The following is a 24,129-nucleotide window of genomic DNA, read 5'->3' as shown; positions in this document are numbered from 1 at the left end:
ACGCATGTTCAGTTCCCTGTGCGGGCACACACACACACGCACACACACACACACACACACACACACACACACACACACACACACACACACACACATACACACACACGATGCACACCCCACATTCATCCAGACACACATCCAAGCTTTCTGCTCTGCAAAAACAGGGGGAATGAGTGTGTGTGTGAGCCTGTATGGACACACATTTACATGCACACACATACTTGAACTTGGTAATAACACACACACACACACACACACGCACGCACGCACGTACACACACATGCATGGACGGTTGCAGCACTGTTGAAGTGGTACTTGTGCCTGGGGAGTGTTCTCTGAGATAGGGACATGAAAGTGTTTAACCCCCACTAACCGCAGTGTTTATACCCCACTGCCGAGAGAGAGAGAGAGAGAGAGAGAGAGTGAGAGAGAGAGAGAGAGAGAGAGAGACAGAGAGTGTGTGTGTGTGTGTGTGTGTGTGAGAGAGAGAGAGAGAGAGAGAGAGAGGGAGGGAGGAGGAAATGCTGCCAAAGAGAGGTGAAGACAGAGCAGCGATTGCTCCTGCATTGTAATAACTATGAAGTGGCAGAGAGAGAGAGAGAGAGAGAGAGAGAGAGAGAGGAGAGAGAGAGCAGAGAGAAGAGAAAGCCCATTTTTGTCAATAATAAAAAAGAAGACATATGGAGTTTGTGGCATTTCGGACACTTTTCCCAGAAAAAGCAGAGAAAAGTGTCAGAGTTTCTGAGGCAGGAGGGAAGAAGCTGCAGCCGCCGTGTCCTCACACAAACTTTGTTTTTTTTTTTTTGTTTGTTTCAGAGGTAATCTGTGAGCTCCTCGTTTTATTTTTATGAACTCTTTTATGAAGTCCTCTCTGTTGCTAAGCGCCCGGCGTTGTTGTTGTGGTGTTGCCGGCTGCACCTGTCAGTCAAACGGTGTGGGGGCGGGACTCGGAGACTTGAAGCCCCTGATGTGGCACCAAACGAGCAAATAAAACAAAAAAATGACTAGTTTTCCAGCCGACGCACATTTTATCCCCCGTGCTCAGAGGTTACCATGACAGCAAATCCATCACAATAGCAGGACAAGAAGAATACCATAAAACTTAAATTATTACCCTGGTGTTTATTAGCTTTAATCATCGGCCTGTATTTGGGACCTGCCTTTATTTCCTTCTGCACAAAAGACTTGCTCAGCAGAAACTAGACAACATCCTTAATCATCACCAACTGTCTGTCAGAGCCTCCTGAGTTTAACTTTTCCTGTTCCTCTGTGTCTGTTTCACTTTATTATGGACATCAGGCCCGACCCTGCATACCTCTTATTATGATAATTACATAATCTGAGCCTGACAGGGTTCAGCGTGAGGATTATAAGCTGTGAAACACACCGGGGCTTCAGACGGTGTGCTGATGTTGCAAATTGAGCCACTTTTTCCACTGTTTTTTTTTTTTTTTTTTTTCAGACCCTGTTGGTGACTCGATTCCTGAAAAGCAACTCGCGGCAAAACTAGTGACTTTCTCTGTTTTCTGGAGAATATCTGAGTTCACCACGTGACGTTATAGCACATAACACATTCAGCAGTTCACCTCCCTGCCATGCTAATGACGGTCCAGTCTGAGAGGAGGCCGCCGTGGCTCGCCTTCCCCCCGTCCCGTCCCGTCCCGACCCATCCCGTCCTGTCCCGTCCTGCAGCTCCTCTGTGGGCCGGCCCCAGCAGGACGGCTGCGGTCTGGAGAACTCCTACCCAAAACTGACCACATATTTGGAATCTACGTGGTTACTTTCTCGCCTGGAAAAAAAAATTAAACTTAATAAAGTGACATATTAACAGTCGTAAAACAAAAAGTCAACTCAGCTTTTTTAGGTAGCTCCTTCCGGTCAGTGGTGCCGTGAGGGTGAGAAGTGTCCATCGTTCCACACTCAACTTTTTGACCGTTTTGAGTGTACATCCGGGTATTTGCAGTGCACTGCATTTTGTTAGTATTTTCAGTGTGTAAGTGCAGAAGTGAGCAATTTGAGACACACCATATATCCATTCAGCAGTCATGTAACCTCTGTAAATTAGATGATGACGTCATGTCGCGACTTTCGGGACAGCCAATAGCGACTCTCCTTACACAGGACGTGGAGGCGCCGGTGCTGATGCTGCTCTGTCTCGGGTGTGACGGGAAAAGAGAAAACTGCTAACCCTAACCCGAAAACAGGGATTTTATTGAAGGAAACAACAAGGGACGTAGCCATCATGTCAGCAGTGAGGGGAATGGACTGTTCCTTCTTTTGTTTTAGGTAGGTAGGTAGGTAGGTAGATACTTTATTCATCCCGCAGGAAATTCACATTTTTTTCAGCAGTATCCACAGATTACAGATTAAGTAAATTAAAAAAAAATAGAAATAAAGAATAAGATCTAAGTATAACAGAATAAGATCTGAGTACAACAGAATAACCTAAGTACAACCCAGTGTGCAAAAAGCAATGTGCAACAAAAAAAAAACAGAAAAAAACGTGTGCATGGGTGTATAAAATGTGCATAGAGGTAGGTCAGTGTGCAAATTTAGAAGAACTATACAGTATTCACATGATAAATAGCAGTAAGCAATATAAACACTATAAACAAGGATTATAAAAAGATAGGAATATGAACAATTTCAACAGAAGTATTAACAGTTAAACAGATGTAATAACAGTTAAGCAGCAGAAGTTTTGAAGTTTTACCTTTTTCTACAGCACATAAAAAAAACAACAACAATGAACAAATAGACGTAAGAGAAAAAAGCAAAATAAGACAAACTGCCAGAAATAGTTTGAGTCCATGGAAACAGGAGCAAGAGAAGGAAGGGCCGAGACAAAAACTGGAAAACTGAAGTCCTGGCCGATCAACACAACACAACACAACACAGAACAGCACAACACAACACAATACAACACAGAAGAGCACAACACAACACAACACAACACAACACAGAAGAGCACATTACATTACAGTTGAGTACAGTTTTAGTTCCCAGGCTGACACGTCCCCAAATCGCCCAAATCAGGCCACTCATTTCCTCCAGTGTTTATTCCAAACAAGGCAGAGACCTGAAGCCCATCACTTCCTGTCCAGCAGGGAGGAGCTGCCAGACATGAATGTGGATGAAACTGGATCTAAATCTGAATCACTCGTTCATCGCAATCAGTGACTCCGACGGGGCCAAACACAAACTTCTTTCTGTGAAAACTAACTTTTAATTATCACTTTAACGTGACACCGTCATGGCTGCGATCTGAATCTGTTGTTTGGGCTTTGGCAGTAATCTCTTTTTGCATTTCACGCCAATAAAACAACAAAAAAAGCCTGTGAATTGAAAACGGAGCGCAGAGAGAGAGACAGAGGGGGAAGAGAGAGGAGCAGAGGGAGAAAATGAGAGGCTGAATAAATAAAAAGTGGCTGCACGCTGACACGCTGAAACCTGGCAGAGAGCATTATGATCACACGCTTCCCTCGGGCGACTACGGCTTCAGGTTTCACTGCAGCGAGATTAATCAATAAACCACGAGACGCCGCGCTCTGCATCGATTCCAGCCTGCTTTTTATCTCCGTTAATTATCTGTATTTATTTATTCCTCATTTAACCCAGTTTCCTTGAATCCATGTCTGATTTCTTCTCTCTCAGTTAAGTCTTTTCGCTCTTTTTGTTCATTTTTTTCTGACTTCCTGTGAACGAGTTTAAACGGTTGGTCGTATTCACAAGATTCAATACTGTATATACATCCTCACATTGTACACACACGCGCAGGAGAACACACACTCATATCAAAATGGGTCAGACACAAACGCACACACACACTTGGGTCAGGCTGACGGGTTCTTCATGGCCTCTGCTGGTATTTTTAGACTCAAGGTTGGTGCTTTGTCTTTGTTTTTTGTTTTTTTATTATTTATTTGCCCATTTTTCATGCCGAGAAAAATCCCCTAAATTCAAATTATTTAATGTGTCCCTCTCGGATTTGATCCTTGCGCGGGTGGAAAAGCCTCTGAAACTGTCTGGCAAGCTGACATTTCATCCAAAATGACAGAGCATTGTCTATATTTTGGGTCACGTTTGTTTACGTCTTTGAAAAACAAAAATCTAAATCTAAAATGTGTGGATTTGCTGAGAAACATGTCAGTCGTACTCTTGATTTCTTGGGGTTTTTTGATTGGAGGTGTGTTTGTGAAAGGGGCGGGGCTTAATTACACCCGTAGTACGACGTCAGTGACACTCGGAGGAGAGGTGAGAGGAAATGATCAGCGACACACAAGAAGAAGAAATGCAGGGATTTCTTCTTTACACGCCTTTGAACTGTGGAGGAAACACCACATGCAGGGCTCCAGACTAACTTTTTCACAGGCAGCACTGGTGCCACCTAGCTTTTCATTTAGTAGCACCAAAAGAAATTAGGTAGCACCATATTTTTCTTTGTATAGCGTGTTATTAATGCATGACCTTATCGTGTTGATGAAATTTAAAGATTAAAAATGACCCAAACTTGTCTGCAAAATATTTTAATTTGAACTTTACGTTTCTCTGCAGCAGCAGTACAAAATAGATCACCTTCTTCATATAAACAAAACATAAAAATGAAAGTAGGGATGTCCCGATCACGTTTTTTTTTGCCCCCGAGTCCGAGTCATTTGATTTTGAGTATCTTCCGATACCGAGTCCCGATCCAATACTTCTATAAAACCACGAAATGATATGTTATTGATTGAACAAAAATGACAAGAGGATGCATCAGTAATTATTTCACCTGAGGGTTGACAGAGTACTTTTTACTGTAACAATATGTTAAATTATTATTTGTTTTAAAAATGTAAATTACTTATCAAACAGACCTAACAATTCAGCTACCAATGAATGAGCAGTAGTATGCATGTGATAACATAGATTGAAAAATAAGCCAAAGTGATACCTCTTCTCTGAATAGACAAGCTAAGCCAGTGTGCTGCTGTTAGCCAGTGAAAATACAGCGGAGTGGCAACTCTTCACTTTGTTACACAATCTATGTCAGTGCGCTGCTGTAGTCTGGAAAGTTTCTTTGCCTTTTGGACTCGGTTTCCGAGTCCAAAATTCGCTTGTCGCTTCCCTATTTTCAGACCCTCCAGCATCAACAGCCTCCTGACACATTTTCTTTTTCTTAAAATAATCAATGATAGACCGCTTCATCTTCTTTGTTTAGTTTTTTTTAGCGGGATCGTCGGTGATCATTCAGTGAGCGCGCTGCGTGTACGTCTGTGCACGTCACGCATTAAGACAGACAGGCAGGCAGAGACAGGGAGCGAGAGAGAGGAGAGATAGGAGTCGCAGGAATGAGCCAGAAAGTAGCCTAATATTTTTATTATCAACCACAAACATTACTGCACTAACATAGCCACGGGAGTGATGAGCAAAAAAAAATGATTTTTTTCACTCGTCCTCCTGCAAGTAGCACCGGCGCAACCTAATTAAATTTTAACTCGCACCTTAAAAAAATTAGGTCGCACGCTGGAGCCCTGACCACATGTGATGTTATTGAGCTGTCACAGAGTCATAACTTCATTTTGAGTAAAATACAAATACAGATACAACCTTATAATTTCAGCCACAGACAAAAGTGCAAATAGACCGGGAAGTTTTGAGAAGAGTTGGTCACAGATGTGGTGTTTTTAGCAGAAGGTGGATCCCCTTTTAGAGGAAGCGACAGCCGGTTCTCTGCTGTCGTGTCACCGCGAGCGAGGCGAGGCGAGGCGAGGCGTCAGCAGCCCGTAGCTTCAAACCGGGAGAATGAAAACCGTTTGTGTTTCCACCTTCGTGCCGAACGCCCTGCAGTCTTGATCTGTAACTCGCCCGTCACACACACCGCCACACATCACGCCCACGCAGAGAGGTGGTTCAAGTCTGCATGCAGATATCATAACCAGACCCGGTTCACTTCACAAAACCAAACTGGAATCACAGTGAACGCCTTCCAGCGATCTGTAACCCGAATGTTCCTGAGGTCATTCGTGAGTTTGATTCTGCTGGTTGCTAGGCGACAGGGCTGACCTGTTGACGGATGGACTGGAGTCACTGGTTATTCGCTTGTGTTGCTGTTGAAATGAATATTTTCTGAGGTCATGAGTGACTTTAAGTACTTTAGTCTGTTTGAAACTTTAGTTGAAATGTTAATATTTGGTGCTGGCAATATTTTGATTTACAGTCTGTAGTGTGTATGTATATGTGTGTATGTGTGTGTGTGTGTGTGTGTGTGTGTGTGTGTGTGTGTGTGTGTGTGTGTGTGCAATTATATTGACTGGTTTTGCACAACCTTTCCTCTAGCACCACCTCAGGCCAAAATGTCACATTTGATCTCTGAAACTCAGTTGCCATGGCAGGTAGCCATAAAACTTGGGAAGGCACCTTTATGCTCCGCTGAGGTGACCTCTGGTGACCTCATGATCTTTGCTCTAGCGCCACCCTCAGGCGAGAATAGGCTACACAAACCCCATTCTCCCACTGCTTGCACTCCTGACATGCATGAAACCAGCCGGGCCCACGCTTGTTGAATAAAATTATCTCTTCATGCAAATTTCGCAAACTTTCAAATTTGACCTTTTTTGTGCCAAAAAAATAAAAAAATACAGCATTTCTCACCATAATTCTGTTCTAGTCAGAGTAGAAAACTCTCTGAAACAGCATTTAGACTCCAAAACGCAGAGGTGAAGTCCACAATAATGAAATCTCTGTCGTTCTGTAGGCGTTTAACTTCTTAGTAATTCATTTCACTCCATAACAGATGTATTTACAAAATAAGAGTAGACGCTCTTAATCTGAAGGTCACCATGCGGCGTGTCCTGTAATCCGTGTGTGCAAGCAGAATATTCAGATTACACATGCAGGTACATCCAGAACATGCAGCACTGAGTCGAGGACATGTCGTGCTCTACATACATTACATAGTGCACATACATGCGTCCACACACACACACACACACACACACACACACACACACAGCGATGCAGAGCAGCGTGGTAAAGTGGGTTGCAGTCGGTGCAGTGTTGGGCCGGAGCCCTGGGGGGGGGACGCGGCTCAGATAAGCTGCGGCGCGGCGGCCGGCTGCAGGTGAGGGAGATGTCTATCTGGTAATTGCTCTCATATCTATCTGGTCCACATTTATCTGTGTGATTAGCCTGCAGGATCACACACACACAGCAGTAATAAGCCTGATAGCACTGTGACCTAACTACAGTGCAGGCATTATAGCAGCGCCAATCTGGGTGTGTGTGTCAGTGTGTGTGTGACCAAAAAAAAAATCTGTTTGCAAGATGATATTTAACTTTGACTAAAAGCTGGTTGTTTATTGCTGCTGTCATCCGTCACCGTAATCCATAAATCCCTCCATAATCAGCTCTTATATAGTGCAGAAAGCAGTATTTGATTATCTAAAAAAAAATACATATTTCATTATTAGATCAGATTTCCTTAATTAAGTAAAAATGGCAAACTTTCGCTCATTCGCCTTGCTTTGTGCCTCTCATATCATTAATTATCAACAACGTATCAATATATAGCATCATCATCATCATCATATATTTCGTATAAATAACATCTCATGTCAAATAATCATTAACACATCATTAACAGGCCTCCCATGAGCATTTGGCTTTTATTTTATTCATTTATTTATTCATTCATGCTTCATTTGTGAAGCAGTTAATCAGTTAAAGAAAAAAAAAATCGATAACTCAAGCAGGGGAAATTCTATTTTTTTTCTCACCTCTGCTTCAGAGGCTTTTCCACCGTGACAGGACTAAAACTCAGGTGAGAGACACAGGGAAGTGCCTCCGTCTGCATGGAGGAGCTGCTAACCCACCAGAAATTATTTCATGACTCTGGATCTCAGCGGAGAGTTTCCTGTTTCAGAGGCACGAGGGTGAAGTTTCGGGGGAAACACTGCACACCTGTCGAAAACCAGCAAAGTGCAAAATATCACCAACTTCAAACATGCAAAACTCTTATCAGTCTAACCGCGGAGTGCACGTGTGCAGTAGCGGTTTTAGGCATGGGCGAAGTGGGCAGCCGCCCGGGGTGGCATTTTTTCATGTCACGTGGGGGGCGGAACCAGCGGGAAAAAAACAAAAAAATCATCATCGCTGCAAAGCAGTTTTCTATTACCATATTCATCTGAATATAAGACGATATTTTTTCCATTGAAAATGCCCTGAAAAAACGCCCTCCTTTAATATTGGGGGTCTAAGCAAATACACATGTATTGTAGCCTACTTGCATAATTATGTAAACCAGTAGGTAGGCTCGCCTGATGCCGCGATTACCGGCGAATGGCCGCATTGCGCAGTCAATAATCAACCATGTTGTCTGTGTCACTGTCTGTTGTGCTGCTGCAGCCGTATGAGCAAAAGTTGATTTATAATGAAAGGTATATATGTATGTGTGGTATAAGTCTGTGTGCGCCGCTCACCTGTCAGATCCGGCACACCTGACCGCGTGATGGCGGCCGGTGGCCTTGGGTTCCGGTTCCTTGTCATTTAAGGGCATGAATAGGTAGGGAACATATTTTATTTTCGGTGGATGGGGGTGTGTGTTTACAGTCCCTCCTGTCATTTTCTGTGCTGTATTAATTATTATTGTCTCCACTCCCAACACTGCAGTAAATAAACAGCAGGGATGTGACTGTTGGACAACCAGTGAAACCTGCTGCTTTTTGAGAGTTTATATTTTTTATTTAGTTATTTAATTTTAATTCTCATTAATTACAACATGAACTATCGCCACTACGTGCAGTTTTATGAAAAAAAAAATGAAAATGAAAAACAGAGGCAAGATGCAGAGTGAAATGACTGTGGAGTCAGTCGGTATCGATCGAGCTGCCGATTCCAGCTCCTGCAGATATATTACCATCATTTTCTGCTACGGGACAGAGAAAAACTCATTTATTAGCCCTTTAATGTTTGCAAAGCTGAGAAAAGTGTCAGGGAAAAGAGCGGTGAGGACGCACGAGGCGATGCTGCGTCTCCGTCCTCACAGGAAGAGGAGACGAGGACGGAGGAGCCGTCCTCGCCTCCTGCTCCTCTGTCCTCGTCGCTCCGGAGCGCCTCAACACGAACGGCTGCTCCAAAACCTGGAGACAAACACGGTTTCTGTCCCGGTCCGCGCAAAGCTAATTCCAAAATGACTTTTCCAAAACAAGTTTCCATGACAGTTTTCATGCGGAGTGATGAGTAAAACAGCTGTTCACTTGTGGGACTTTTGTAATCCCTTGGTCTGTGAGGAAGATGAAGTTCGAGTCCAGTTCGTCTGTTTTAGCAGTGTTACCTATTTTATGTTAAGTTAGCATAACCAAATGGTTTTTAATGTGTAACCCCAGTCCCATGTAGCTAGAAAATATAGACTGAGAGATAATTAGGGTGTTATAATACAATGGGACGGGGCCTGAATCTGTCTTTGGAGGGCGCTATATACCTGTGATAACTGTGATAGTGATGTAAAATAACTTGGTGGTGCCTCCAATAACTTTTAAGAAGTAAACACAAAATTTGGTACTTCCCCTTTAAAGTAGAACCTCTTGTATCACTTACAGTATTTAACCAAAAAGCGTCACCGTTGCAAATACAACACAGGATGTAGTTCAAACAAAAAGACTTATTTATTGCACAATTACGGATTGACCTTTTGCAAATTAGTTAACTAGTTCACTCCTGACCTTTAAGTATAAACCGGTAACAGTATTCAAACTCTCACATAATGCTCTGGCAGGTTTGACCCACAAATGACCCCTGGTGGACCCAAGGGGAAAGGGGAAAATCAAAATGACCGGGGAAACTCAAATGTCCACAGCCCACACTCACACACTCATTCACACCGGGCTGGTAAAAGGTAAGAAAAGAAAAGTGTAGCAGGCCCAGACGATGCCTGTGAGCGTGGAGGACGGAAACAAATGGCCGCTTCACCGGATCTAACCAGCATAAACAAAAAAGCATAATTCATAATATTCATAACATAATTCCTCTTAGTAACTAAGCTACAGGCTACTTCATGGTGAAAAACCCACAGTACGCCTTAAACAAATGAGTAATTGCTAGATGCAATGCAGAATTAGCATGTCAGCTCGTCTTTTACACATTACAATCGAACAACAACACAGAGGACATCAGAACACGTGTATTAACCTCGGGCAGATCCTCAGAGTCCACACACACACACACACACACACACACACATCATCACAGGACGACTCTCCGTCAGTCCTGGAAGTTAGGAGTGTTGTTACTCTACTTTTACCGTTCACAGCTGTCCTGCTCGGACGCCGACGAAGCCGACATGACAGAGATTAATGTTGAAAATTTACTAGAAAACACTCACAACTTTATGAGAAAAAATAGTTTTGCTTTTACTTTTTGGTCGAGGAACCACACGGCTTCATTTTCTTTTCACTAAATCTGATAGTATAGGGAAAAAAAAAAAAAAAAAACTTGGATGTTCTCTGAGATTAAAGTGGTAAATTTACAAGAAAAAAAACTCCAAGTAAAAGAAAAACTATTTTTAAGCAATTTCTTTTTTTCCACATAAACTTGTCAGTCTTGTTGAGTTTTTTCTCATGAATTTGCTCCGTATTGTTTTCCCCCCTATCGGTGCCGATACGCCGTCGTACCCCCTCCCATGCGCCGGCTGTGTGTGTGTGTGTGTGTGTGTGTGTGTGTGTTTTGGACGATGGGACTCAGGGGTTTCCTCACTGGGCTGACTGGGAGAGCCCTGGATCCCAGTTCATGTTCATTCTGTGTAAAATGTGACTTTTTAAAGCCGACCTCGGGGTGTTATTGTGGCCCGGCCCCGGCAGAGCGAGCTTCGCCTCCTGGGGGAAGTTCAAGCTGCAGTTTTCATGGCGGGTGCCGGTCGGCTCCACCGTCCAGGTTTTTTTCCTCCTCTAATCTGCTGAGTCAGCAGGGAGGCTGGGAGTCAGCCGGCAGGCGGGATGGAGGGGAGAAGGTGCTGATGGGATTCATTTTCAGGCCAGCGGGGGGGCGCCGGGGCTGCAGGACGGCTCTTAAAGGGAAATAACACTCATTTACAGAAATCATACGGAGACAGTTCATCTGCACGGTCCAGGACGGGACGCTCAGGGTTTGTGGACGGAAACAAGAGCTGAAGTCATCACAGGGCATCGAGCTGGAAGTGGACGGGACGGACGAAATCACAGCCCCGGCACGGGACAACAGACTGTAACTCTGAAGAAGCTACATGGTTCTCCTGGTCGGCCACTGGATGACGTGTTTTTTTTGTTTGTCACCCTAGTCAACACGGTCCTGTGAACCTTCCAGCCATTTTTGTAAATTCATTTTCAACTGTCACGGTTACAAGTTTATTCATGTTCAATAGCATGTATTTGAGAAGATAAATACTAAGTTGCAAAAAGATATTTTGATATTTGGGCATCTAAAGTGTCAACGTCAGGAAGGAAACAGCTGCCAGACTCCAGAGGTTCCTCTCTGGCCGACGGCTGTTTCATGTTGAATAGGACGCAACGTTGATAAACGTCCTCATCAGAGATGACCCCTGGGGGATCAATAACATAATTCAGATTGTGATACTTGTGATTCCTTCATAAAGGTTTTCTCACATCATGTCTGCCCCGTCCCGTCCGGTCTGAGGGTTTGAGGTGCAGACGCTCCTGTTTGATCCATCAGGAAGACATCGACTGAAAAACAAGAGGCTTCCTGTCAAACTTAATAAATACAATTAAATACAATTCTTAAAACAAATCAAACAATCACATAAAGGAACAATTTGTCAAAAGCCAATAACAAACAAGCAGGAAACACAAAAACCAACAGAATGATAAAACATAGAAGCGACGGCTCCAGCCCTTCAGACCAGGGTCGCAAAAGTCTGCTAATTTTCAAAGTTGGAAACTTTCAGTGGGAGTTAACGGGAATAAACTGGAAACTGCAAAATTGCAGGTTAGCCTACAACATGGAACTGTAGTAGAAAAAAAGAGCTTGCAGCAAAATCCTGGATAAAACAACCAGATTTAATGCAGATTCACTTGAATTTGTACTCTGCACGACTGCCGGCTGATTACAAAACTGAAAATTAGACAGAAGCTGATCGGCAGCTCTCCTATAGATTGGCACAGACAGTAAATTCTAATATTTAAATAGTAACTTTAAATGTGTTGTTGGAGTCCAGGCACATTGTCCCATTTTCTCTCCGTCGAGCGAAGAGAATTTGTCGACTAAGACGAGACGTGACTCGTCTCAAAGCTGCTCCAAACCCAGAAACTATGATGATGTAGATTAAATGTTTCTGTTATTTTGTCCACCGGTGTTGGCCAGCTTTCTCAACCTGCACACTGTTTTCTTCCTCCTCCTCCTCTTCCTCTTCCTCCTCCTCCTCCTCCTCTTCCTCTCAGGTTTTGCCGTGAACCTCCGGGTGATCCTGGCGAACCCGCGGGCGCAGTTCAAGCGCCGCGGCTCCCAGCCGGGGATGCAGGAGTCGGACTTCCTCAAGCAGATCACCAAGGTCACCGAGCTGGAGCCCAAGGCCAACAACTGCACCCGGGTCAGTGACTGGGGGGGCTGTCGTCATGGCAACAAGCTGACATCACCTTTGACCTTAACGCTAGGCAACAGTGACAGGACATTAGTTTTCCCTGTGTGTGTTTGGCTGTGACAGACGACCGAGACTGAAACTGATGATTTTTGGATGAAGCAGTAAATATTTACTGCTGATTTTGTAAAAGTTCTTGTCAGGGTGGAAAAGCCGCTGATCATTAAGACCATCATGGGACACTAAAACTCTCGATATTCACGTTAAATAAATAGAATAATAATAAATATAGCCTAATGATGCTTGTAAGATCTGAGCAGAAACAGGAAACAGACAAAAAGCAACAGGCAGTGGTGTGGGACGCCTGGCCTTTAAAAGATGAGATGGAAATGAAAAATCATGTTCAGCTCATTATTCTCAGCGGGAGGAGGCTCGTTGTGCGACGTCCCTGTCGGCAGTTTATTCCTGAGAAAAGGACGAGGCTGTGAACGCGACCTTCGCCTCGAGAGGAGGACGCTCGGTCGCCGGAGGGGAGAAAACGCAGCGGATTGGCTTACCTGCTTTTTACAAGTCTCACCTTACAGCTGCTGCATGACATCACACACTTTGATTTAAATTGAGGAATTAATGAGATTTCACACGGCATAAGAGTGTTTACTGAGCTTCATGCAGCAGTTTAACACGTTCGATTCACTGCAAAAACTCAAAATCTTACCAAGATTATTTGTCTTATTTCAAGTCAAAATGTCTTATTTCAAGTCAAAATGTCTTATTTCTAGTCAAAATATCTCATTACACTTAAAATAAGACATGATTTCCTCAGAAGGAACTTGTTTTTAGACAATTTTCATTTGTTTCAAGTGAAAATTTGCTTGTTTCATCGGCAAAATTTGCTAGTGGAACAAGTAAAAATTCATTTGAAACAAGTGAATATTGTCTAAAAACAAGTTTTAGATTAGAAATCAGACATTTTGACTTCAAATAAGACAAATATTCTTTGTAAAATTTTGAGTTTTTGCGTTGCTGTGTTTTTATAATCTCCATCTATCTACACATTCATACAAACACACACGAGGGCTGTCAAGTGGTTTATTATTATTATAATTTTTTAAAATCACGTTAATCACACGGAAGTCATGGAGTTTTCAGGAATCGGTTCAGGTTTCTCCGAAACAGCAGCAGCTCAAAGCGCCGTCTGCAGACGGGTGAGTCAAAGGCACGTTTACGGAGAATTCAAAAGAGAAAAAGATAATCAGACAGCATCTTTGACATTCGATAGGTCACAGCTTTTTTTTTTGTAAGGTGTTAAAACTTTGGTGACAACATGTGGTTATTAAACTCCACACCTATAAAGTTAAATTTATGTGAAGATCCAGGTCCTTCGGTGCGTAATAATGAGCGGACATGCTCCTTCTGGACGGGGCTAACACACGCCTCGTCTTCAAGCTGCAGGTTGTTTTTTTTTTCAGCTCAGAGCTTCTGGCTCCGTGCGGCTCGGCTGATCACTGATGGAATAAACAGGCAATCAGACAAACGGCATTATCCATTAAGCTGCAGGTGGATGACACTGACGGAGGTATCTAATATCCAATAAAAGACAAATACCAGCCCGATTTATTGCTCTGAACCTGGTGAGGATGCTGTGTGTGTGTGTGTGTGTGTGTGTGTGTGTGTGTGTGTGTGTGTGTGTGTGTGTGTCCCATATGAAACTGCAGTGGTAACAGTAGTTGCCGCGACAGCAGTGACTAACCACGGGGCTTCTCTCTCCTCTTATTGACAGAATGAGTCATGTTTAAGGCTTGTGGCTCCATATAAACCGTCTAATCTTAGACACACACACACACACACACACACACACACACACACACACTGAGCTGGATAGAAATGGGCTTCTATTACCATCAGCTCCTCTTGTGCACTCAGACAGTTTAGATCGATGCCGCTCATCTCGAATCACCACAACCCCTGTTGGCACTCGGTTTTATGAAGCCACTCGTCCTCCTGACAACCTCCGCCGGCCGCCTCAAACTGCTTTTCTGAGAAATGGCTTCTATTAAATTTTTACCTGTTCAGGTCTGCGAGAGCTAAAAAAAGCGCAGCGGAACAGGGCCTCGAGTTCCCAAGTGGCTTCCAAACAAGTGCCTGGTCTGCCGTGGACCCTTTTATAGGTAATGTACTGAGGCGCGGAGTAAACTGTTGTCGGACGGCTTTTAAGGCATCGTGGGCGTCGAGGCGGGGGTCACACCGACCGCTTTGAAGTTTTTACTAAAGTTTGAGCGCAAAGTTCACAATATAGTCCAGTCATTTTATGAAAAAACCTAGGACAAATTGCAAGAGAAAAAAACTCAACTGATTTTGGATCCTCAGTTTGTCCTGAGTGAGGGGAAAAAGTCCCAAGGAATCCCATTGGTGGAAAGTTTTGAAAATCACCTATTTATGACCACATATTACCAAAAAACACTGTTTTTAACACACAGGGGAAAGGGGTTCAACATTTTACTTTCAGATATCACTATAAAAATTCACAAGTTGATTACACACACAAAGACAAGAAAAAAAGTCAATTACAAGTTCTTTGAATTATTCTGTTTACACATGCATATCACACATTATCTGATGTGATATGCGCTAATAAGGAATATAAGGAATAAATGCCAGAACAGATATTTAAACAGTGAATTAAAAGGTTACTATATATATAGTAACCTTTTAATTCACTGTTATATAGTAACCTTTTAATTCACTGTTATATAGTAACCTTTTAATTCACTGTTTAAATATCTCTTCTGGCATTTATTCCTTATATTCCTTATTAGCACATATCAAATCAGATAATGTGTGATATGCATGTGTAAACAGAATAATTCAAAGAACTTGTAATTTACTTTTTTTCTTGTCTTTGTGTGTGTAATCAACTTGTGAATTTTTATAGTGATATCTGAAAGTAAAATTTTGAGCCCCTGTGTGTTAAAAACAGTGTTTTTTGGTAATATGTGGCCATAAATAGGTGATTTTCAAAACTTTCCACCAATGGGATTTCTTGGGACTTTTTCCCCTCACTCAGGACAAACTGAGGATACAAAATCAGTTGAGGTTGCTTCTCTTGCAATTTGTCCTAGGTTGACCCCAATTTTGGCCTAAAATTACTGGACTAATAAGGCCGTAGTTGAACCCCCATCCTGGCTTTAGCACGTATAAATATATATAAAAAAAGGGCAGTTGTAACATGTTTGTGCTTTTGCCTCGTCGTGTTTCCCTCTCAAAGCAGAGCAACGCTGGGAGGATATTATCGTAACGAACCGCCAACTCCGATTTATCCGATCTCCGATGGCGATTGTGCTTTTTAATGCCTGTGAAGCACGCCGTCCCACCTCGACGCTGCGCCGCCTCAGACACGGACGAGTCCGTCCACCTCTGCTTTAATATCGTTTCGTTCGCTCTTTCTGAAATGCTGATGCACTTGGCATTTTTACACACAGCCGCCTCATCTCAGTGTTTGTTAGTTTGTTCAGCTGAAACCCTCCAGTCAGCAGTGAACTCCTCTTTTCTCTGCTCTTCCTGTTGTTGCTGAATTGATGCTGTTTCCTGACAGAAATGCGCCTAAAACCATCATATGAGCTATAATGAAGTCTGAAGCTGGGCTCGTTTTCTTGTCGGTTCTTGGTTCCACACCTCCAAGGGAAACACGTCCCATTACTGCGTCTCAGTCAAGACGCCCGGAGGTGTTTCTGTGGGCGTGCACTGATACACACATGCATCTATCTTTCATCAGCATCAATCAATCAATCAAAACTTTATTTATAGAGCACTTTTCATGCCAAAGGAGCAGCCCAAAGTGCTTTACATAAAAACACATAAAAACAATAAAAACGATGCAACACATAAAAACAATACAACAAACAATAGACACAGGATATATCCCCCCCTTCTCCCACACATAAATACACACACACACACAAACACACACACACACGCACACACACAAATTTAAAAACACTAAGGAATTAAAAAACACTGAGGAAACGCTATCCTACACTCGCCACTTCGAAGTGAGGAAACACTAGAGAGAAGATAATCCATATGAAAATTAAAATTCAGTAAATATCAATAAAAATAAATAAATAAAAGTAAATAAAATAAATACAATTCAGTTGAAGGCAAGACTAAAATGGTAAAATAATCAAATAAATAAAATTCATTTGAAAACCAGTCTAAAAAGGTAAAATAAATAAACAGACAAGTAAATAATAAAATAAATCAAATTCAGTTAAAAACCAGACGAAAAAGGTCAAAAATGATAAATAAAATTTAAAAAAAAAATCCTAAAATAACATTGAATTAAAAGCCATACTAAAAAGGTAGGTCTTGAGTTTGCTTGCATGTGAGCATTAGTGTCAAGAGAAGGGCTGCTCCATGTAGAAGTGCAGAAAATGTAAAATATAAATTGCCAGGCTGAGCGTGAGCGGGCGGGTCAGTGCCGGTGCTTTCAGCCGCGTGGCGAGCGGCGGCAGAAAGTCACTAACAGGGTAACAGGATAAAGACCTGCGAGCCGCCGGATCATCATTTACCCCCCTGGCTGCCGGCGCTCAGACAGCGCAGTGTTGAAGCTATCATCATCATTATCAGCCCCATTAACTTAATGGAGGTGCCCCGCCGCTGATATTAATACAGGCCATTAGCGGGCCGTGACATCATCAGTCATCTCCCGCCGCCGCGCAGGCACGGGGACGTGACATCATCATCGATCACGCCGCGGCCGCGAGTATGGCGCGATGTGACATCATCACTCATAAACATGCTGTCGTGCGGCTCGGAGACGTGACATCACTGATAATCCATCATCGTCCGGACAGATGTGACATCATCGTCGATACGTGCGCACGGGATGAACTTTATTGATCAGTGATTTGAGCAAATTACATCCTGATGCAGCAACAGCGACTCAGGATTAATGTATTGATCATTTTTCCAATTAGTCAGTTAATCAGTGATGTCTGTGTATGTCCTCTTTAGTCTGACCAGCAGCCAACAAACAAACAAACAAACAAACAAACAAACAACAACAAAACACTATTTTTATAAAGATATGAACAGAGGAAAGTGAAAGTAAAGCTTTCGGGAAATCTGCATATTTAAACGTCTTCAAAAGCAGGTGCAGAATGATGCCTCACCTGTGTGCAGGCGGCCACGCTGTGATTGGCTGATGCCTCACCTGTGTGCAGGCGGCGACGCTGTGATTGGCTGATGCCTCACCTGTGTGCAGGCTGCCACGACGCTGTGATTGGCTGATGCCTCACCTGTGTGCAGGCGACCTGCAAGGACTTTCTCTTCTGTACCAAAACCATTAAGCCTTGTGTCGTAAACTTTGTAGAAGGGGCAGAATTTTGTGGGAAAAAAATTTGTTGAAAGCTGTTCTCCCGCCCCCTCACACCTGAGAATCAGTCCCTCCTCTAAGCTCCACCCACCCTTGTGCACGCTCGTGCGCATGGTTTCTGCCATTCTACGGTAGGCTAAGCTACGTTAGTTTGGAGAGGGGAGGTGAGCGTGCACGGTAGCAGTGCACGGTGTGTGTGCACGTGCACGAGATGTGATTGGCACCGAGGTAGCGACGCCCCCTTGTCGTCACTGGTTGTCTTCAGTGCAAAGAGCTGATCTGTCAAAACTGTGACAAACTGATCAGTTCTGAAAATGAGGAGCGACTTTCTGTCCATCAGCTGACGAGTCTCAGCTCTGACATTTCATTTATTTTTTATTTGTTTTTTATGAGTTTATTTCCATCCCCGGTCTGTGAGCTTTACAGGCAAACTGGTCAGTAAGAGTGAATCTGGAGACGGGCCCCGGAGTGAAGGGGCCCCTCCCTGGCCAGACAGGTGTGCAGCAGCTGCCTGTCAGGTGATCAGGTGAATTCAGTTCTCTGTGTTACCAGCTTCAAGGGGAGATCAGGCTTTTGCGGTGGCCGCCCCAAATTCGTGGAACAGTTTACCCCTCCACATGAGAACTGCCCCCTCTCTTACCCATTTGAAGTCACTGCTGAAGACTCATCTCTTTTCCTTGGCCTTCCCTTCATGGTTTTTGTTTCTCCATGTTTTATCTTTTTATCTTTTGTATCTTGATTTTTATTTTTGACTTTGAAATTATGCTGTTCTTAGTATGTCTTAGCGTATTCTACTAATTCTGTACTCTGTGAAGCACCTTGGTTTTTTAAATGTGCTATATGAATACAGCTTGACTTGACTTGACTATGTCGAAAACGTAGATTCAGTGATGATCAGACTGAAACCGCAGGATGGTGCCGCCCTGTCCGGAGGCGGGGAGATGCCCGGGCTCCGGCTCACACACCCCGACGCTCGACCTTGACAGCGGAGGGCAGAAACGCCGACCTGACAGCATCGTCGGTCTCTGGGGGAGCGACTGACAGACGCCGTAATGCAGTTAGAGCAGGAGACTAACAGCGACAGGCAGAACCAGAGGAGGAGGAGGGGGGGGGGGCCAGAAGCAGATGGAGACAAATGATAGCCGGGAACGAAGGGGGACCGAGAGAGAGAGAGAGAGGAGGGCCGAGCGAGGACCCATGCAGAGAAAAAAGGGTTAGATGGATGGATAGAGTGAAGCTGCAGATGAAAAGAGGAGAAGAAGGCAGATGGGACGACACACAAAAGGGAGAAAACAGACCGAGGGAAGTTTGCCGGCTTTCTCACCGTCAGAGAGAGAGAGAGAGACTGGCATCGACCACGACGCTCGTGTCTGTGCCAGCGTCCCGACCGCCGTGCCAAGTCCCGCCGACAAGAGACGGCGGTGTGTTCACTGTTCCACCTGGCAGAGCGCAAATAATCTGCAACTTCTCAGATAAATAAACGTCTGCTCTGCCGCTCTCTATCGCTGATTGCTGTGAACAAAACAGTGATTTAATTCATATCCAGTTCATAAATCTTTTCCCTTTTGCTGCTGTGAAAACTCGAAACGCTCGAACCCAGCAACAGGAAACACGACGAAAGAAAAAGTCGCGCCCGCAGTTTTGGATTGACAGGTGATCGCAAACCTAAAGCCTTTAACATGCGTCTGGCACCCAGATTGTGTCGGCACATGACTCGGCTGGATTACATTCACGCAGCATTACGGTAAAATTGGATTTCTGTTTTCCTCGCCAAAACTTAGATTACCACGCATGTCACTTCCACACGTTTAAGCTTCTGTCCTCTAGAAATCCACCAGGATCCTGACAAAGCCTTTTTTTTTTTTTTAGAGGAGGTTTGGAGACACAGCAGCTTTTTTGTTTTGGGGTGGAAGGAACTAATGACATTTGCTCACGTTGCTGTAATTGAGTAGCTTTTTTTCCTACAGGGTCCTCACTTCAGTTTGAGCGTAATGCCCCTTTAAAAGCATGCAGTGTGCAGCGTGTTCTCTCCTCCTTTTCTAACTGCATGGAAAAGATCCCAGCTAACACAGTTACTGTTTGGAAAAAGGAGCTCAGTCACTTTTACTGCCAGGACATTTGACATGAGACACTTTGGACTTTTACTGCAGGAGATTTTTACTGCACTACTTCTACTTCTACTGCAGTCACATACCAGCAGAGGAACAGTACTTCTACTTCTACTGCAGTCAGATACCAGCAGAGGAACAGTACTTCTACTTCTACTGCAGTCACATACCAGCAGAGGAACAGTACTTCTACTTCTACTGCAGTAGCACTTGTAGTACTCTCTACACCGCTGGTATTTGTGGCCAAACGTATCTCTGATCACATCCAGCTGTTTTTGCTGATTGCATCTTCACTGAGTCTTGTACACATTCACACCTGGTTTCTTGGAAGTGAAACGTCTCTGAGAATCGACAAAGTCCAGCTCTGTGTGGACAGCCGGGTGGAGGGCGACGTGTCCCAAGAAGTGATATTTACAGTCCATGCGGCCCGTGACACCCTAATATATCCACTGGTGGGACGACCTGTTCAGTGTGTTCCCACATAAAGTATGAAAGTGCATCAGAGGTTATGTGCTCAGAGCAATTTGTTTGAGCAACGTATTTGAAAAAAAAAAAAAAAAATGCCTCAGCAGAGTCCACACGGTCCTCGTCCCTGAGTGTCAAATTCAACCAAACAACACATGAACCGAGTTTTTTTAATTCAGCCTTGAAACAAAACTGATCTTGACTTATAGTCCAGTAATTTTAGGCCAAAACTGGGGTCAACCTAGGACGAACTGCAAGAGAAGCAAACTCAACTGATTTTGTATCCTCAGTTTGTCCTGAGTGAGGGGAAAAAGTCCCAAGAAATCCCATTGGTGGAAAGTTTTGAAAATCACCTCTATATGACCACATATTACCAAAAAACACTGTTTTTAACACACAGGGGAAAGGGGGTCAACATTTTACTGTCAGATATCACTATAAAAATTCACAAGTTGATTACACACACAAAGACAAGAAAAAAAGTCAATTACAAGTTCTTTGAATTATTCTGTTTACACATGCATATCACACATTATCTGATTTGATATGCGCTAATAAGGAATATAAGGAATAAATGCCAGAACAGATATTTAAACAGTGAATTAAAAGGTTATTATATATATATTAAACTTTTAATTCACTGTTTAAATATCTGTTCTGGCATTTATTCCTTATATTCCTTATTATTACAATTTGCTTCTCTTGCAATTTGTCCTCGGTTTTTTCATAAAATGACTGGATTATTATGGAAGGTTGCGTCCCAGACCCAGTTGTAGTCCAGCATATTTTCTCTTTGGATTTTTCCAGAATTGATTACACACCCACTTTGTTGTCAGTCGTTGTGTCAGTTCGTCAATATATGGCAAAAATTATACCAGCATGACTGATAATCTGGCATACTGGAAACTGGTGCTGCCCAGCCTCCATCCCACTACACCCACTGCATCCACTCCTCCTACCTCCTTTTAACTGGGAGAAACAAAACAGGGCTGCCCTCCCCTTATTCTGTTAAGGCAGAAAAAAAAAAAAAAAAAAAAAAAAAAAGAGCCAGCTCCAACCTGGAAACGCTTTTTGTCTGCAAGTCGCCTCGGGGAGCGAGGAGAGAGGGAGCAGAGGAGCGAGAGAGAGAGAGGAAGGAGAGGTGAAAAAAGAGAGAAAAAGTGAAAGTGATGAATGAGAGGAAATGGAAAGCAAACTGGGAGAAAGGTGGTCGGGCAGGAGGTGGAGGAGAGAGAAAGAGCACACACACACACACACACACACACACACACACACACCAGTGTCCCCGCCCCTCTGGTGTGATGCGGTAGCGGTGATGCTACATTAGCCTCGTTAGATATGCAAAGCGGCCCAATTAGCAGGGCAGTGAGCAGGAAGTGACACCTGAAGAAGCCCAGAAAGCAGAGGCAGAGCTCTACATGTACCCGAACCGTACGAGTGTGTGAGTCTGTCTGAGTCCGAGTGTGTGTCGCCACATGCCTGAATTACAGAAATACACTGGATAATTAGAGACTGAATAAAATGTGCTATGAATAAGTAAATAAAAAAAATAATTAAATAAATAAAAACACCTGCATCTGCGAAAAAATGAATTCCACTCTGTGCAGACGAATGGCCATCTTCTCTGGAGGATTTTCTGATTGATTGATTGATTGATTGATTAAGATCTTTATTTCGAACATAAACAGCAGTAAATCAAACACAAACAAATTAATAATAATCAATACTAAATAAAGATAAATACGAAAACAAAGGTCCAAAAATAAAGTAAAATAAAGAAAAATAAAATAAAATAAAATGCATCTATCATCATTAACATGCTTGAAACGGAGTAGGAAGAAAAACTGATTTAATCCGACTCCCTCATCTCTATTTCATTATAATCAGTCAGAAAATAATTTGTTCATCTGTAATTTCTCCTCACTGTGTTGCTGTGAAATCAGTGAAAATGCGAGACTCGCCCAGACAAACAGCGTCCTCAGTGATCCTCCTCTCCGTTTTTGATTTCTTCCCGTTCGGGGGCGGCGGGGATATTTCCGGTGAAATCCCTTCCGCCAGACTGGTGGGCATCAGATCCAGCAGGAAGGAAGGAGCAGACAAAGAAACGGCTTGTTTCGAAAATAAAGAAAGAAATAAACTAAAAAAAGCAGCTCCGAGGGCTTAAGGAAACAGAAATGCATTTCATTTGACAGACGCTGAATCAGATTATCCGCGAGGAATGAAAGCGTTTTTATTGAAAAACCTGCAAACATCCACCCGGCGTTCCGCCCACGTCCGGATTTCAGCTGTGTCAGTTTTGCAGAAACCCGGAATAAAACCTGAGCGTCGCTTTCCACAGACAGTTCCTGTGTCCTGTCACGGCTTTTCACCCCGAGGGGACAAAATATCAGCTATCAGCCGCTTTAATCCAAAAATATCAGCGCTAAAAAAAAAAGTCAGTCAAACATCAGCACATTTTCTCATCCTTTCTCTCTCTCTCTCTTCTTCTCCCCCCCCAGGTGCTGGTCTGGCACACTCGCACCGAGAAGCCACACCTTGGAAACGAGCCCAAACACCGGAAGGACACGGTGCTCATCGAGGTCTGAGGAGGGAGAGGGAGGATCACGACCGTGAGCCGGCGTCAGGCCGCCCGTCTGCCCGTCTGCCCGTCTGTCTGTCTGTCTGTCTGTCTGTGTGCCGCCTCTGGGACGGGACTCGGGACAGGAACCTGCCTCTCTCCTCGTTTGGATAAAACCCTCAAACACTGAACTACAGCCGGAGAAAAAGCTCCTGTTGGACGAGGACGACCGCGAGACGCTGCATGATTCAAGACTCTGTGAAACTTTGTCTTTGTGAGGACGGGCGCGCTTGTTTTACAACCCGGGACGATTTGGACTCCCTTCATTTCCCCTGTCTGAGGCTTGCTGATGTTGAAAAAAACAAACAAACAAACAAAAAAAACAAATGTTGGACTTAAAGGTGCTGTGTGTCATTTTTCTAACTTCATGTTGTCAAACTGACTGTGACGCCTCGGTGTGATTACTGTAAACAGATGAGACAAGCGCTCCCCTCTCTCTCTCTCAGAAACTCTGAAATCTGTAACGAGACATTTTCATTTCGCCTCTCGCTCATTTTCTAAAAGTGGGACAGGCGTCGAGGGCGGGGAGTGTGCTGGGAACGCCTAATTTAATCCAAATGATGAGCAAACTTTGCTAATCAGATCAGGAAGACGAGCTCAAAACTGTATCCAACATTTCTAAAAACAGGGCAAGTCGGAGCTCGGAGATCCTTCCCACCTCACACAGACGCAGAAGCTGATTCTGTCGGACTGTTTCTGGGTAAAAAGCCAGAATCTGAGGCTCTTCCGCCGCGTTTGATGTTTGTTCGTCTGAGACCCCGGAGGCAGGCGCGCTCGGCCAATTAAAGTGATGAATGTGATGCAGGAGGCTCATCGTAAATGACGCGGCGTGGACTCTCAGCGGCGAGAAACGGAGAGGAAAATTATAATGGCGGTGTGGGTTCACCGCGGTCACGTGATCCGTCTCTGCTCGGCGAGAAACGAAGCACAACAGATCGAACTCCCCTTTAAATCCTCACCGAGAGGGAAATAATGATTATGCCACACCTCTCGCTGGTGAACCCGCGGCGCTCCCTCCGGC

General features: G+C 43.8%; 1 protein-coding gene across 1 annotated transcript in view; it reads left to right on the top strand.

The window, feature by feature from the left end:
• Nucleotides 1-24,083, top strand: part of b3gat2 (beta-1,3-glucuronyltransferase 2 (glucuronosyltransferase S)) — a 63,230-nt gene extending 39,147 nt beyond the window's left edge. Inside the window, exons 3-4 of the mRNA XM_030070602.1 lie at nucleotides 12,408-12,556; nucleotides 22,990-24,083. Coding sequence (XP_029926462.1) covers nucleotides 12,408-12,556; nucleotides 22,990-23,076 — 236 coding nt within the window. The 3' untranslated portion in view covers nucleotides 23,077-24,083. The remainder of the gene's footprint in view (nucleotides 1-12,407; nucleotides 12,557-22,989) is intronic.
• The last annotated feature ends 46 nt before the right edge of the window (nucleotides 24,084-24,129 follow it).

Source organism: Myripristis murdjan, chromosome 15, assembly GCF_902150065.1.
Source record: "Myripristis murdjan chromosome 15, fMyrMur1.1, whole genome shotgun sequence".
Lineage (NCBI taxonomy): Eukaryota > Metazoa > Chordata > Actinopteri > Holocentriformes > Holocentridae > Myripristis > Myripristis murdjan.
Note: the sequence above shows the minus strand (reverse complement) of the source record. Positions and strands in the feature narration are given on the sequence as shown.